The sequence below is a fragment of the Protopterus annectens genome, chromosome 7.part0, assembly GCF_019279795.1.
Source record: "Protopterus annectens isolate FY-2018-M chromosome 7.part0, PAN1.0, whole genome shotgun sequence".
NCBI lineage: Eukaryota > Metazoa > Chordata > Ceratodontiformes > Protopteridae > Protopterus > Protopterus annectens.
The window spans coordinates 795,105,547-795,123,212 of NC_056739.1; the positions used below are offsets into that span (position 1 = coordinate 795,105,547).

Consider the following 17,666-nt stretch of genomic DNA (forward strand, 5'->3'; position numbering starts at 1 on the left):
GGGACCCATATTTATTTTTTATATATATATATATATATATATATATATATATATATATATATATATACACACACACATTTTTTTTCTTTTTTTTTTTACACATACATACACACACACACAAATATATATATATAGGATCTGTTTGGAATTATTGATATGCACTACATTATTAATTCAATACGTGGAACCTGAAACTATCGAAGAAACATCATCTTATGAACATAATTATGTAAAAACAGTGGATGTGAAGTTGTTAAATCTCGCCGTTTATTCTCACTGATGGGTTCAGAGCCAATAGCAAAGCTCAAGGTTTGCCAGTAGCTCAAGACCAAGACCCTTATCCCATGATGCACTGCTGGAATTTCCCCAGATCTAGTTTGCTGTGGCACAGATCTCGGTGTTCCAGATAGCTCGGACCAGTTTTATTGGATAGATTCGTCTATTTGCAAGTTTTAAAAACTTTTTTCTTGACTTTCTTGTTAGGATAGTTTATATATATATATATATATATATATATATATATATATATATATATATATATATATATATATTCTAAAAAAACATATACCAAGACCCTGGAAGAAAACACAATGAAGCTTATGGACAGGACAACTTAGTCAAGCCTTGTAGTTGCTGATTTAAACTATTTTAACAGCTGAAAAGCTTTGTTCCTTGGCGTTTTTATCCTGTGGATTTCTGTGGACTACACTGTTAAATCAACAACTACAAGTCTTGACTAAGTTGTCCTGTCCACTGAGGAGGTACCCAGGAAGAGACTGTGCAAGAGGAGGCACTTGGACTCCCCACAGGAGTCTTTGACATCTGACACTGACTTTGATGAGTCAGAAGGGTCCCCTCGATCCCCCTCTGAGGATATCTCCTTTGCAGAGATATTAGAGATCTTTAATCAGAGGGGTGGCTCACGATCAAAAAGCCCTACTGAGGATGAGTCAGTGCTCTTGAAGGCTTTCGGATCTCAACCTTCCACCTCTTGGGTGTCTCCGCCTTACGATGAGCTCATGGAGCTGATCTCTCGTAAGGAGTGGGAGTCTCCGGAGACCATGGAACCTGTCCCTCGGAAGCCAAATAAGTTCACCTCTGCCCCAGTGGACAAAGCTTTTTTGACTAAGGGAGTGCCTGTTGATGCCATGGTGGTGGCGGCAGCCACCAAAAAGGAAATGTCCAAGACGTCCTCATCTATCCATCCTGCTAACAGAGATTCCAGGATCGTGGATAGATATGGGAAACGCATGTTTAGTTCAGCGACTTTTTTCCCTTCGATCACTGAACTATTTAACCCATTTTACAAGACTACAAAGAGATCTCCTGAAAGAGCTAGGAGATACTCTCCAGGGTACGGTAGCTGCAGGGGTTGCCGACAGATTTAACGCCCAGCTCGCTACCCTAAACTCGATTGTGAACTCGTCAATGCATCTCACATCTTACGCAGCTGATGGTTTGAGTAGAGCTGCTAGTTCAGGCATTGTCCTGCGTAGACAAGCTTGGATGCATCTCTGTTCCTTTGCGGAGCCTTTCAAGTCTTCCTTTATCAACACCCCCATTTGATGGCTCATCCCTGTTTGGGCCCAAGGTAAAGGAAACTCTAATCAGGTGTGAGCAGGAAGGCAAGACTCTATCTGCCGTTGGAGTCCATTTTTCTACCCCTACTCCGCCCTTTCCCAAGGGCCCTAAGGGTGGAAAGATGTGGTTCCAAAAAGCACAGGCAGCCTTTCAGGACACACGTGGAGAAACCCCCTCTAGAGGCAGAGGAGGGGGTTATAATGGAAGATGCTGCCCATGCGGCAGGGGGGGGGGGTCTTCAACAGCAGGGTGACAGAGGCCAGTTTTCTGGTCAGCCCTATCAGCGCTCCTGAAAGGAGACTCGGCTGTCCGGCTCTGGAGGCAGTCAGGGGTCACTTATCTTTGTACCCAGAAGCCTGGCTAAGCATAGCATCCGATACCTGGGTACAAAGCATCATTTCCAGAAGGTATTTCATACCGTTCTCTTCCCCTCCCACTCCTGTCAACAGGATGTTCCACCCAGTCTCGGGGAACAAGCAACTATAGAGGTCCGCAAGTTGCTAGAAAAAAAGAGTCATCCAACCAGCCCCAGCAGACCAAACAGGATTTGGAACTTACAAAAAACAAACCAAAAGGTTCCGAACCAGCAGGTGTAAAACTCCAAAGGTTTATTAGAAAATGTAAAAGTATAGCGCTTTTCGTCTCCCTTAGTAGGAAGACTTCTTCAGACAAAGGAAAAAATCATCATCAAACACAATTTAAAACCCCAAAAAAGGGGTGTGTGTTACAAAATTACAAACAGCTGCCTTAATTGAACCCACTGACATACCTTGACATTTAAAGTTGTATTACATTAAAAGCATAAATAAATGTCCACTTAGTGTAGACAGGGTGTCAAACATAAAAAAGTTTTCATAAAAGAAACATGAACTTGATAAAAGTAACCAAGAATGTCTTAGTGAAGATTCATTAACCTAATCAAGTGTAAATACTGTTTGTTTCCCTTAAAATACATTTTAGCAAACAACTTTTCATAGGGTAAAACAAAACTCATACAGAATCTTGTGATTAAAAAGAAAATAAAATGAAGTAATGCTTGCAACCAAATGTAATATCCATTCCTTAACAGAAAAGGTAGTAAGGAGTACACATCTCTAATGCATAATGAAGAATCAATAATAAATGAATAAATAAACAGTGAAACTCAACTAGGAGTCTGCAATAAGCGTAATTTCAAAGGCGTTTCTAATAAAAGAAATGTTATTTCTAATATTAAATAACCGAATATGTTTATTTCTGTGTTAAAAATCTAACACAGAAATTGTTTGTCATTTCAACGCCAACAGAATGCAACAACAGTATATGAAAAAGACATTTTTTTTTTTAAATGTTCCTTGAGCAATGGGTAAAGCACCAAGCTGTGATGAGAACACTTTCTAAGCTTTAGTATGCACAGTTGTAGCAGCCAAAACAAGTCAAAATGCAGCTGTTTCAGAAAAAAATATGGCAAGGCATTGCGTGAAAGACACGTCTAAATCAAAACAAACAAATCGCCGGATTCACAAGGCGGTACTTCATTCAAGAACCGTGCAGATACTAAACATGCGAAAAGGCAGATAGCCAAACAAATGAAAAGTCAGTTCGCAATCGTGCCCATGAATACGGCACATTGCCCTGCAAATGAGTCTGTACTGTGTGTGAAAAAGGTAATAAATAAAGTAGCAGAAGACAAAAAAAGGATTCGGAACTTACTCAAGATTCTTTTTGGTTCCAAAGAAAACAGGGGACTGGAGACCTATCTTGGACCTCAGCAGACTCAACCAATTTGTAAAAAAAGAGATGTTCTGAATGGTCACGCTTCAGGCCATTCTTCCCTTCCTAGGGAAAGGCGATTGGATGTGCTCAATCGATCTCAAGGATGCGTACTACCACATAAAGATGGACAGACACTCCAGAGATCACCTGCGTTTCCAGCTGGGAGCCAATGATTACCAGTTTCGAGCCCTGCCCTTTGGTCTCACTACAGCCCCCAGAGTGTTCACCAAATGCATGGCAGTGGTCACGGCTCACCTGAGGCGTCTAGGATTCCAGGTGTCTCCATATCTAGATGATTGGCTCCTCACCGCCACCACCAGGCATCAATTGATTCAGGCAACACAATCTACTCTGACACTCTGCCACCACTTAGGCATTACAGTCAACTTCGAAAAGTCTGCCTTGCCGCCATCGCAGCATACCGTCCTTATAGGAGCAGAGTTAGATACCTCAAGCACCACTCTACGTCTTCCAGTCGAAAGGGTCTCACTTCTTCGCCAACACGTCAACTCATTGGTGTTTAAGAACAGAGCTACAGCCGCAGAGGTCTTGAAGGTACTAGGTTTGATGGCGGCAGCAATTTTAGCCATTCCACTCGTAAGGACGCATATGCAAATTCTTCAATGGCTCCTGTTCACTCAGTGGTCTTACCAGAAATTGCCAGTGAACCATATGATTCTCATCACAAACTCTTGCAAGAGGGACCTTCAGTGGTGGTTGACGTCTCTTCATGTCACAATAGGAAGACCCTTTGTGCCCCCCCCCAGTAGCCACTGTGACCGTGGACGCTTCCCTGATAGGGTGTGGGGGGGGGCATTTTCAGGAAAAGACTGCCCAAGGCACATGGATGGATCAAGAGTCACATCTGCATATCAATGTTCTGGAGTTGAGAGCAGTACTTCTGGCGTTGCAGTACTTTTAGGACTCTCTTCCTCTAGGGACAATTGCAGTTCAGACAGACAACATGTCAGTTGTCTGGTACTTGAACAAACAGGGCGGAACCAAGTCTTATCCCCTTTGTCCAGAAGACATCAGGGTATAGCAATGGGCTGTGTCATCCCAGTGTTTTCTGTTAGCAACACACATCCTGGGAAAATCCAACGTGATAGCGGACAAGCTGAGCAGGGCAATCCTGTTGCCTCACGACTGGTCTCTCAACCAACAAGTTACGGACATGATTTTCCGCAAATGGGGCCAATCGTGCTGCGACCTCTTTGCCAGTCACATCAATACCAAATGCAGCAGCTACTTTGCCCTAATACCACCTCCGGGACATCCCCCGAGAGATGCACTCATACATGATTGGCCTCCGGGTCTCCTATATGCATTACTTCCAATTCCATCGATACCCAGGTTTTTACAGAAAGCAAAGTCGCTGGGAAGGACTGTTATCCTTATAGCCCCCCACTGGCCTCGACAGATTTGGTTCCCTTTTCTTCACCATCATCTGCTGGAGGATCCATGTGGATCCTGGACCCAGTTCCAGACTTCCTGACATACCCGTCAGGGGACCTCCATCCTTCATTGCAGTTTCTAAAGCTGACTGCTTGGCTGATCCTCTTCCCCAAATAGCCAGGCTTCATTCACTCTCAGATGACACAAGACAAATTCTATTGTCTTCTCATAAGCCATCCACACAGAAAACTATATCGCAGTAAGTGGAAAAGGTTCTCCATTTGGGCCAGTATACAAAAAATTGACCCTTTTCGAGCTCCTTTGTCGTCCATTTTAGAGTTTTTGACAATGATTTTTAAGGAAGGAGCAGCAGCTGCCACAGTTCGGGTTCAGCTAGCCACCATATCTAATTTCCACCTTGGATTGGATGGGTTAAATATTATGGCCCATACGTTATCTAGGGTTTTTCTCAAAGGTGTTTTTCACATGAGGCCTCCTGTCAAAACCTCTTGTCAACCCCTTATTCTCCCTGGAATTTGAATTTTATGCTATCTCAGATAATTCTTTCCCCCTTCGAACCAGCATCATCTTGTGATCTCAAATTTTTGTCCTGCAAAACTATTTTTCTAGTGGTTACTTCTGCCCGCAGTGTCAGAACTTCAAGCATTATCTATCAGACCTCCTTATATGATTTTCAATGCTGATAGAGTATCTCTCAGAACAAACCCCTCCTTTTTGCCTAACGTCTGTTCTGAGTCTAATATCAATCAGGTCATTGAGTTGCCAGTCTTTTTCCCAACCATTCCAACAAATTAGAATACATGCTGCATAAACTTGACATGTACAGACAGCTCTGATTTTATCTTGATAGAACTAAGGATATTAGAAAATCAGATCAACTTTTTGTATCCTTTTCGGAGGCTAGAAAAGGTAGACCAGTGGCTAAAACAACCCTTTCAAAATGGTTATTGGATTGTATCTCATTTGTTCATGCAACTGCTAACATACCTTTGTCACACAAAGTAAAGGCTCATTCAACCGGAGCCGTTTCTACGTCTTCTGCTTTTCAAGCTAAATTGTCCCTTGATAACATTTGTGCTGCAGCCACTTGGTCTAAGCCTCATACCTTTATCACTCATTACAAAGTGGATAAGGCTTCCAGGGAAGGTCTTCTTTTGGTTCTACGGTCCTGAAAAATATACTCCCGTGAGCCACCCAGGATTGAGGGTGCTAGGGATGCTACCCATCAGTGAGAATAAACGGCGAGATTTAACAACTTCACATAAAGAAGTTATGTACTCACCATAACGTTCCATGTGAGCTGTTTATCTCGCCTTTATTCTCGCGTCCCTCCCTCCATTCCCCTCCTGGCTGACAGTTGACCTAGAGGCTAGTATCATTCTGGTTGTTCAATACTTCTTCTTCCTTCTTGGGGAGTGCACCTTTTAAGGGGTATATATATACACAAAGCAAACAAGATCTGAGGTAATTCCAGCAGTGCATCATGGGATAAGGTGCTTGGTCTCGAGCTACTGGCAAACCTTGAGCTTTGCTATCGGCCATGTCGGAGCCGAGGATCGGCTCCGAACCCATCAGTGAGAATAAAGGCGAGATAAACAACTCACATGGAACATTATGGTGAGTACATAACTTCTTTTTTTCTTTTTTTTTTTTTTTTACAAGAAAAAGAAAGAGAGAAATAATGAATTTATCTCTGCAGAAGGCAGTATGTTTTGTTGCCACTTTGTGAAGCTGAAGTTAGACAGCAACTTTTAGAGATTTCCATGAGGAAAGTGTAAGAAACTTTGCCTACAGTAATGCATTTCTACAGCCTGCCACAGACTCACCCTCCACCCCATTACTGTAATGTCTGGTAAGAAAAAAATGAACGGATCACTGCTGCACTGTTGCAAATGTCCACAGATAGTTACTCGCTTTTGGGATCACTTTTGTGATTGTGAATAAAGTGTAATAACTAACCCTATACAGTGTAATTGTCTTCATGGGAAAAAGAAAGGAAAAACAATGCATGGTCAACTACTGTGGCCACTGCGTGTACTTTTACCAGGATTTTTGCTAAGTTATTGATGGGCAATTCTGCAAGTGTCAATGATTGAGTCTGAATTGCTAAGTGCCATTTCATTGTCTGTCAGAACAGTTTCTTTTTGCAAGTGTGGCAAGTCCCAAGTGCAAACCTCCACACATCCCCCAACATGTGTATGCATAACCAGACAACAAAATCTAGTATTGACTGAGGAAATGTAGTTTTCCAGCCTTAAGGATAGTGAACACTTTCCTTAAGAACAAAATACAAAAAGGGAAAACTAATTGTACATGAATGATTACTCTTGATATTGGCATATAAATTATTAAAATTCCCTATTGTCAAAACTTCTTATGTAAGATCCATTTCATGAATCACTTTGCATTCTTATTAAAATAAATAAAAATATGTTTCAAGCTGGAATTGCTTATGTTTAAACCAAGTTTAAGTTAAAACAAGAGATGAGTGCCTTCTCCCTTGTCAGTGCTTCATCAGATCTGTTATACTCATCAGTAACAACTGCTGTATAATTTTCTGTTTTCCATATAAAAACTGTGTAAGTTGCAGCAAAAGCTGTAATCCAAGTGCATTTAAACAGATCACATTCAATTCCTGTGATTGGAACAGTGTTACATACATAGTTTGCATCTTTTATTATGACTTGTGCTTTGTACTCCATAGCTATGTAAGTGCAAAGTCATTGTGTATCTGACTGTTGATCATTGTAATAGTACAATGACAAAGTAACCATTTAATCCTAAATTTTTGATATATGAATGTAATATATAGTAAAGCAGATGACAGTGAGACTACAACATTTTTTGTGAAAAAAATACTGTCTCCATGATGAACTACTATGGGTGGTTTTGGTGTGCCTGAGATTCAGATATTTTGCATAAGTAACCAAGTCATAATAATGACAGGAACAGTGTGTCCTGATTAAATAAAACAAACACACACACCTTTACAGATTGCAGTATGTTATTGGGGTCTGGGACAGTATGGCAAGTGGTAATATATTCCTAAACGTTAGCTGTCCAATTATTAAGTATTGTTATAGTATATGAAAGCTAATTCATGAGATAAACCATATATATATATATATATATATATATATATATATATATATATATATATATATATACAAATTTGTACATATTCATATTTATGGATTAGATGCTCTTTAGCATGGAGACAGTTCGGGAGGGGGTTTGTGAGTAGATTCAGGTGGATTTCATACTTAAACTCTGTGTGAAATGCTGTGATGGAGAGGTGAGGAATTCCACAAGTATGCTAAAAGCAGCAACTTGTTCCTCTGTGTATACCTTTACAAAGCATTAAAAACTAGATTCCTTTTCCAGATCTTTTGCAGGCTTTGCTAGAACCATTCTCCAGGTGGTCCTGGGGTGTCATCCTTTCTCCTTCCAGGCAGTCTAAGCTATGGTAGTCTACCCATACAGCTAAGGCTACTACAGCAGTGATCAGTATGAAGAACAAAGTACACTTATGTAAGTAAAGATATCGTAACAGTAGATATTTTGGTTCCCTATTAGATGATCGAAGACACACTCTTTCGAATGCGTCTTTATCGAACTTTATAGCGTGAAAAGGCAAAATACTGAAGCGGCATATAAGCAAATTCTTTCCCTGGGAAAGAAATTGCTTGGCTGCCTTCAGTATTTTGCCTTCTTCGTTACTGTAGTGCGGTCTTGGAGTTGGTATATTTAAGTAGGGAGGGTGTGCGGGGCACAGCCCCCCACATTAGAAATAGTTTGTGGTGTGCATGTGTTGTGTGTGTGTTTCTCGGAACAGCGATTTTTTTTCCCCCGAGTGTTCGAGATTGTAAGCTTTTGCTTACATGGGGTCGATGAATCAGCGTTCACTTTCCTAAGCGTTCAGTGATTCAGTATAGACCCGATGATTTAATAATCACTACTGTAGTAGCATATCCCTCCCCCATACCCCTTATTTTTTTATTTTTGCCTTTGTGAGGACCTTTAACTTTAGATCTGATGATGTGTCTTTCATCCATTCCTCAATGCATGGGTTATCGGATCTGACTAGGATCCAATCTCTGCCTCTGTTAGACTTTGGATCCAAAGCTCAGGCTCTTTCCCTCAAATATAATTGCCTGTAACTAGTGAATTACCTCAGATTTCTTTTGTTGCTCATTTGCTATGGACACAATGTCTATTGCTCAGGCTTGGGTTCAGGTAATTTTTGACAACGTGTTATGTTTGTGGGGATTATCCTCCTCTAACATTGTTTTGTTACTTTTTTTTTTTTGTCTTTCCTCCTTTTAGTCATTAAAAAAAAAAAAAAAAAAACCTCTCCCTCCCTCCTTACCCCTGCCTTACATGGGCTGTGTTCTGGACGAGATGGAAGAGACATGGCCCCTACTCGGGTTAACCTTTGTCTACACTTTTTTGCTTATGGATGCTAATGCCAGGGTGTTACTGTTAGGCATATGGTTAGGTTGGGGTGCTACTGTTTGCAGCAAACTCGATCTGAGGGGAGAAGGGAGACAGGAGCACTATGGGTAGGGGAGGAGCTTGGGGCTAGGATCCGATGCTGGAAAATGTGGCCGAGTTGGATCCATACTAGATCCTTATTCCCACAGGTTGAAGACAAATGAAAAGCAACAACTCAGATGGAACGTTATGGTGAGTGCATAACTTTTTTCTCGCTGAGCTCCATCACACCCCTACAGGAGTTCCCTGGGTCCAGTTCCTACACCTTCTGTCCTTTTTGGACAGTTAGCTAGTCATAGTCTTGAATCTGCCTGCACTGTGAGGAAATCATTCAGCTGCCATGACTTCTCCAGAACGCCTCTCTGGGGAGGTTCGACAGAATCCTTTGTACAAAATGAAGCACATTGACTCCCCCAGGAATCTTTAATTGAAGATAGTATCTCTGATGAGGGGGGAATGATGACCCCTTGATCCCCCCTTGAGGGCATTTTGTTTGGAGAAATCCTGTAATTGCTTAGACAAAAGGGGTGTCCTCCAAAGCCCTCTCCAGAAGAAGTCATTATTACTTGTGGCTTTTGTGGGTGACCCATCTACTTCTTGGTTGGTCCCTCTTGCAGACTAGATGATTGACTTGATTTCTAAGTGAGTATGGAAGGAAACTGATGTGGCTGAACCAGTTGCACACAAGCCTGATAAGCTTTTGCTATGCCAAAAGATCATCTTTATTGGAGCAAAGGCCCCACCATAGACTCCATGGTGGCTGCGATGGCCACCAGAACGTTGCTTGCCAAAGAAAGCTCCAATGTCTATTCCCTTAACAGGGAGCCTTGGGTTCCTGACAAGTTTGGTAAGCAAGTTTATACCTCAGTGGTCTTTGTAATCAGGACACTGAACTCTTTGATACCCGTAACATACTTCCAGATGGATTTGCCCAGGAAAGCTCCATTGTCCATCCCCTGAACAGATAGTCTCATGTGCTGGACAAATTTGATAACCTAATTTATACTTCAGTGGCTTTTGCAGTCAGGGAGGAAAACTATTTGGCGCACACAACCTGCTTCCAGAGGGAATTAACCAAGGAGCTTTCCAAATCCCTGTCTTGGTCCTTGTTTTTAGAGAGGAAGTCAGTCAGCTCACAGTTGGCCAGTATTTAATCCTTATCAAATGTGTCTGTACTCCTCATTTCCAATGCAACAGAAGGTACTTTGAGTTTCACACTCCAGAATAACTATTTGATGACATGCCTGGATGTGCCTGTGCAACTTTGCAAAGCACTTTAAAACATCCTTTATCAATGCAACATATGATGGACCGACACTTTAAAGGTCATGGTTAAAGAAATGGTATCCAGAAGTGAACAAGATGTAAAACTTTGCTCTAGGGACCCAGTTATTTACCTCCCAAAGGACCTTCAGGCAAGGTAGAGGTGGTCTGCAAAACTAGTGCGTTGGGGGTCTTTTTCCAGTAGGCCTTACCAGCACTTCTGAATATTTTCCTGAGTGCCACACTTTGCAGGCATTTTGGGGGCACTTATCCCTGTAACTTACAGCCTGGACATCCTTCACTCAAGATGTTTGCTTGCAGAGGATTATAGCCAGAGTCTGTTCCACCCCCTTTCTTACCTCCATCTCTCATGAAAACTTCATAGTGTTCTACCCTCCAATTAAAAGGCAGCAACTTTAGAAATTAAAAAAAAAAGCTGCTGGATGAATGGGACATTTAGGAAGTCCTGCCAGACCAGCAAGGATCTGGAGTTTACTCAAGGTTCTTTTTTAGGGCAAGGAAAAGCCTCATACTATTTTTGAACCTCAGTCATCTGAACAAATATATGCAACAAACAAAATTCCTGATGATCATGGTGCAGTCCTTTCTACCATTGCTGAGAAAGGGGGCCACCATGCAGTCAGCCATAAAGGTGCTTTGTTCCTACAACGTCTGAAACATGTTTTTTTAATTGCGTGATTCTGCCTCTGGGCTGTGGGATGCACTCTCTGCAATATCCCATTAGCCCACCTTACCTCCCATGTGCAGATGCATGCTTCTTGCTAACCTGCATTGAAGGCTACCCACTGGGTGGTGATGTGGTGGTTTATTGAGTTTGACAATCCTCCTCGGCTGTGCATTTCCATTGTCATCACACCTCTGAGAGACTGTGCATTACGCTGCAGGCTCCTCCTCTCTCCCCCTTGATGGATACTCTCATTCCTCCATGCCAGTTCCATCAGATGCCCAGGCTGCTAATCGAACTTGGTCTCCTGAGCTGTAGTTAGGAGAAGGTGTTGAAGAATGTTTTTTTGCAGGAGCGTGCCATCACGGAAGGCAAGGGCTTAACCCTAGGTGTCAAAACTTTATTTCCTGCAAGGATGTGCTAAAACATGCCCATGTGCAAAACTGTCTGTGAATGTAGTTCCAAACATATTATGCACTGCATGGTGAATACCCTCCTCAGTTTTACAAAGATGTTACAATGGTAAAGCAAATCTCCAATAGAAAGAGAGATTCATAGAAGGGCATTATGTGTTGACATTGACAGAGATCAAAGGCGCAACCTGAGATTGCTTGGGGTCCTTAAGCTAAAAAGATGTATAAAAATCTTGTTTAATTTACTTTGCCTCCTGTGGTGAAGGAGGACATTCTTGGTGACCTGGATTGTTGATACAGGGGAGGGAGGAGAGATAAAGCCCTACAGCACCCCAGACAACCTGTGTTTACTCGCAGCATGGGTGCTAGAGGTACCCAGTGGGAAAGGATGGAAGTGAGACACATTGACACTGCCTCCCCCTTCCTGGAGGAGGGAGGCAACCTTGTTCATTGTAGTTGCACCAGAAAGAGCCAGGGAGCTCTACACTGCAAGTAGTGTATTGTTTGGTTGGGAGATTGCTCATACATGGCAGTGTGTAAGCTTGTCTTGAAGTGAACCATAATAGAGCTTGTAAGGCTGTCATTTGTGGGGTGGTTGGGTGGGTGAGTTGAGGGATTCTCATTTCCTGGCAGCAGTATGACACTGCACTTGTATGTTCATTTGTCTCAGAGCCCGGGGAGGCTAAGGCAGGTCTGGCAGATCAGTCAAAAGAGGAGAGTAGCTGGAGCTGGTGGTTGCTTTGGGGAGTGTTAAAAAGTAAGAATGACATTCTTGCTGGTAAAGAACTGAAGGAAAAGCTTAAGGAATGCCTTTATCTCATCACTTAAGTGCTTGAAGTTTCCTAACTAATCATTGACTGGAAAAATAAGTCAAAAGCTTACAGGATTGTCTTGGTGTCTTCTAGAGCTAGTCTTGTCAGCATGACCTGCTGTGACAGTGTGTCTAGAAAACCTGGTGTTATTGTGAGTTCATCATATAACTTGACACTTTCTTGATGGTTAAGATCATAGGCTCATAGAAGGTTACTAGGCTATGAACCAGGAGGTCATTTTAAGCGCAGCCATTTAATGCCAATGTAATACCATAGATACTCTAGTCAGTACCCAGGATTGTATTTAGTAATGATTGGCCATGTCCAGGAGGGTTGTAGACATTCTCCCCAGTAAGAATTTACAGTGCCCCATCCACTCATCCAGGCTCCTTTTGAACAGTGTCATAGATGTGCTCTACTTCACATGAATTGGCCTATTCCAAAGAAGTGGCAGTCGCTGGGAGACAAATCTGTCCTCCCAGCACACCCTATTCAAGTCACAGGACATGTTTAGGTCCCTGGAATGGGTAGATCTAGTCCCGTTTTATTTACGGATGTGCAGCAGATTCATTAGTTTTCGGTCTGAGATTGCTCTGTAAGCCATGCATAAGTCTGCCCTAGGAAGTCTATACGATTCATAGTATTGTGACAGGAACTTTAATCGGTCTGTATATGGCACATGCTGGAATCGCTTGGTGGTCTTTGTTAGAAACCTTTGAGGTCTGTCCTATTGCTTTGTGCTTTGTACAGTACATGCCAAAAGGGGCCTTATACTCAATTATAGGACTTATTAGTGATGAGTGTACAGGGTTAAATCCTCCTTTGCTCTGGAGGCGATGCCTTTGCTAATCAAATGTGCTACGTATAAGGCTTTCCTTACTACAGTACACGCATGATGGTCAAAGTTAAGGCCACAGTCTACTTATGATTCCAAATCACTTACCACTTTGTTGATACATAGGGTATTGTTGTTAATTTGATAGTATGAAAGGACATTGATTTTACCAAAGGGAAAGGTGATGCCTTTCTTTGCATTCAGTTTGAGACCATGACTAAGACACCAGTCGTTGATCTGTGTAAGACCCTCCTGAAGTATACTGGCATCATGTAGGCATGCAATAATTGCACCCATCAGCAAACTTGGTCAGCCACAACCTCTTAATTTTGGCTGACCCTTATGGCACCCTGCTGGTGACAGATGTGCTGGTTGATGTGGCATCACCCACTTTGGTAGTGTGTGTCTGGTTTGAAGGCCAGTTGGTAAACCCATCTTACAATAAAGGGGTTTACATTTAGTTTGCTAAGTTTATCGGTAATGCCTGAGTGGGGGATTGTGTCAAAAGCTTTTGCCAAGTTGAGGTATGCTGTCTGCACAGATTTGTACTCGTGTTTGGCCCTGGTCATATTTCCAAAAAAATCCACCAGTTTTAACAGGCAGGATCTGCCTTTGACAAATCCGAGTTGGTTAATTATAGCATCACACTGCTTTCCCATATTCATTCAGTAGACAAAATTTAAAACATGGCCTTTCTTATCTCACTCCCGCAGTATTGGGGAAATCACGGAGGGTCTTCTTTCTTTTCCATGAGTTTGGTGGGTTTTTACTCCCACTCCCTAATAATCATCAGCCCTCTTATATAAAATATACTATGCAATGGTAATTATGCAAATAAATTGTAAAATGAGTTGATGTAGGCAAATATATGTATGCAGTGTATATTGCACTAATGCCCAGTCAAACTTCAAATGCTTGGAAAATGTTAGGCCTGTAGGATGTTCTTTTATATCTGCATTAATCTGTTTCTCTTGTTCTTTCTTTGTACTGTGATACAATAGAAGCATAGGCAGTTCTAAGCAAGCAGTCCCAGAGACCACTGAGGAGCCTGTCCCAAATTCCCAATTGCCTCGAAGTACTGTCTGGTTAAATGACTTGCTCAAGGTTAAGCAGTACGCATATGATATACAAAGAACAAAAATCTTCTGTCACAGTAAAGTACTTCATAAACAGCTCATAGCCCATTCCTGTTTGTTTGTTTTTTTTTCTGATCAAAGCCAGGCTCCATCTCATCACACTAAATTTGAATAGTCCTGATCAGAAGCAACACTAACTGATAAAGAAGCCCATGCAACCATAGAGGTCTGTAGCAGCTGAAGTAAATGAAGTATGGAAATCTAAGCAGCTCTCCCCACAGCTAAGTGATTAAACTTCTAGAAGTCAAGCAAAATATATGTGTGAACAGTGAGACAGATACATCAGTCTGATTTAAAATAATAAAAAAATAAATACAATAACTGTAATTGACATTCTGGAAAAAAAAAAACCAAAGTTTCATTTCTGTTTAATTTTAAAATGTGTGTGCAGTTCCAGCACCACAAATCAAGTGGCAGTTTTTATAGTTACTGTGATCTTGTTCATCTGTATTTGATTTTGTGTCTTGGTGCCTAGTGGCATTGACAAATCATATATAGAGTACAAAGCCCTTAGGACATGTATTTATTTTAAATAATCAAGTTTTATTAAGCTTCATAAATGAAGTGACATTTAATGTCCTGCATTCAGATGTAGTTCATCCCTTACCTACATTTTGTACAGATGAACACATTCATCAGTTCATAAGAAACAGAGACTTACTGTCAAGTGTGCAGAAACATTACCAGTCCTATAGTGCTTTGAATTTGTAAATCTGCTACTTGCAAATAATTATTTACATTGAATGTAATTTAATCATTTATCCTTACACTTTTCAAAACCACAGTTGGGTTGCGGGACAGAATTAGCATTCAAAGTTTTTTTTGTAACTAGCTGAAATTTTGAGAGACTTAAGTGTAATGTAAAACACTGAGTTCTTCCACTCATTGCTTGACAGATCTTCCCTAGAGGACTAGTTTTTAATCACATAGTATTTAACTGGTGAGGATAAAAGCATTAAGATGATGAAATTAAATGTTATGGTATTTTATGATTTGATATTAAGGATACATATATACCGTGAAATTTAGAATTCCCCTTCAATATAAACTTACCTTCATGCTCCTAGCAGATTTTCTTTGTATCCTTCTCATCCTCTCTTTCTGTCCCCTCTTTCCATTTCCACAAACTGCGGTTACTTATGTGACTTAGCTGTTTTGATTTTCCACAGTTTGTTTTACATGTTTAGGTTATAAGCATTGGCTTGTGCTCCCTTGTACCACATATTCTGTTTTCTGACTTTTTTTTTTGGTCCAGCAAGTCTGAGGAGTATGTAATACTAGTTACTAACCAATCTACTAGCACCATGTAGGGTGTCCACCTTGACAGTACTGCAGACACTGTCACTGGTTGCCACAATCGCAGATTATTAAATCCTCTTAATTCTCTGAGGGAGTGAATGCCTGTAGTGAAGACCAGGTGTTGATCAGTCTCAGAAATATGGTGAGGACCTGACTTTCTGCATTGCTTAGAAATTGCAATCTGACTGAATGCATTGAAAGGTGATACAACAGCATTGTGCATCAGGAATATCTTCAGAGATGATTATGATGTTTGCTTATTTTGATGTAAACCATGTGCTACGAATTAAGAGATATTTGATTTCTATTTTAGGAATAGAATTCGCCAGTATCCAGCCCTGGTTAACTGTACAACGATTGACTGGTTTACAGAGTGGCCTAGAGATGCTCTTCTGGAGGTTGCCCAGCGTTATCTAGAAGGGATGCAACTTGGGACTTTGGAAGGGGTAGGTGCCATATATGTATGTGTGGACAGAGTACGGGGGCATATAATATCTACATTAAAAGCTTTCTTGGAGATTTTGGGACCTAGCTCCATGGCATTCACTAGTAAGTTGTAGATTTAAAATAAAGTGTTAAAGAAGTATTATAATTTTGACAAAAGTCATTGCAGTGTGAGGTTCTTTTTTTTATCATTGTTTGGATGGTAGTCTATAACCTATGACCTTTCAAAATAGCATGCTTCCTTACCACCACAAGAAGGCCTCTTCAGCAATACCAGATGGCAAAACTGGTGACCTTAACTGTTCTCAGATGGACAGTGGTGAATGGAAGCCATCATCCCCAGTGAAGGGAGGAGGGATTGTGCATTTTATTTTCCCCAAAGTTGCAACCATGCATTATATTTGCCCAAGGAGGGAAGCTCACATGAACACCCCCCTCAGATGTCCCTGTATTTGCAGTTGGTAAATGCTGCTACCTAGCTTTGATTTCAGGCTTTGCTAGAAGCCATTATTACAGAGGTAAGATACTCACCCCCCCCCCTTCCATGATAAGAGAAAACACCACTGATGTTTAAATTCCATCTCCAATAGCACCCAAGTGCATTACTTAAATTTAGCTTGCCAGTGCTGTACACAACTGCATAATACCTACATCATTGGCATGGGCCTGTTACTATTTGGTTTCACGTAACATTAGCACAAGATGATTTCTGCTTAGTTAAAAAGTAAGAGTTTTTAATGCCACCTGACTGAATGTGCCCATTCTGTACTGAATAAGTTTGCTTAATTATTTTATTGTGATCCTGGGGATGCACACTTTCCAATTTAATTTCTGACCCTTGTTATCTCCATGAGCTAAAAGATTTTTGTGATATGATGACCTTTTGTTTTGGTCGTGTTTCAAGCAGCGAGCTAAATGTCAGTATTTATTTAGTTCGGAGGATGTTCCACAGAGTCATTCCCATCTGCCACCAAGGTGCATCCATTCCATGTAGCAGTGAAATTTGCAGTCAGATTTCTGAATGAACAACTTCATTATGAACTTGCAAATTTGACACTTGTTTTGTCTAGATGTTTTAGATGTTGACTGTGATAGGCACACTAAGAAATGCTCTCCATAGCATTAAAACCATAACGTTGTATGTGTTATGCAAATACTGATGACCAGACAGTTGTAATCCAAGTATAAGCATTATGCAAGGGGAATTTAAAACACATCATTTCACTATTAACTTTTATAATTAGGTGCATCTTCATGTTTTTAGAAGGGACTACTGGATTCTTAATCTCCTCACATCTAGACTGCTGTAATTCTCTACTTCTTGGTCTTACTGACTCTGAGCTTGCAACTTTTTCAAAATGATGATGTACGCCTACTGTCTGGTGTTCCAAGTCATCATAATATTATTCCAGTTTTACACACACTACATTGGCTTCAAGTCAGATATCGTATTATGTACAGGATTCTTGCTGACCTGGATTGTTGTACAGGATTATTCTTTTGATTTAACTTGCACTTCATAATCTTAGGCCA

General features: G+C 41.1%; 1 protein-coding gene across 1 annotated transcript in view; it reads left to right on the forward strand.

Annotated features, from left to right (window-relative positions):
* Positions 1-17,666, forward strand: part of DNAH2 (dynein axonemal heavy chain 2) — a 6,636,854-nt gene that overhangs the window by 4,613,003 nt on the left and 2,006,185 nt on the right. Inside the window, exon 59 of the mRNA XM_044077324.1 lies at positions 16,003-16,135. Coding sequence (XP_043933259.1) covers positions 16,003-16,135 — 133 coding nt within the window. The remainder of the gene's footprint in view (positions 1-16,002; positions 16,136-17,666) is intronic.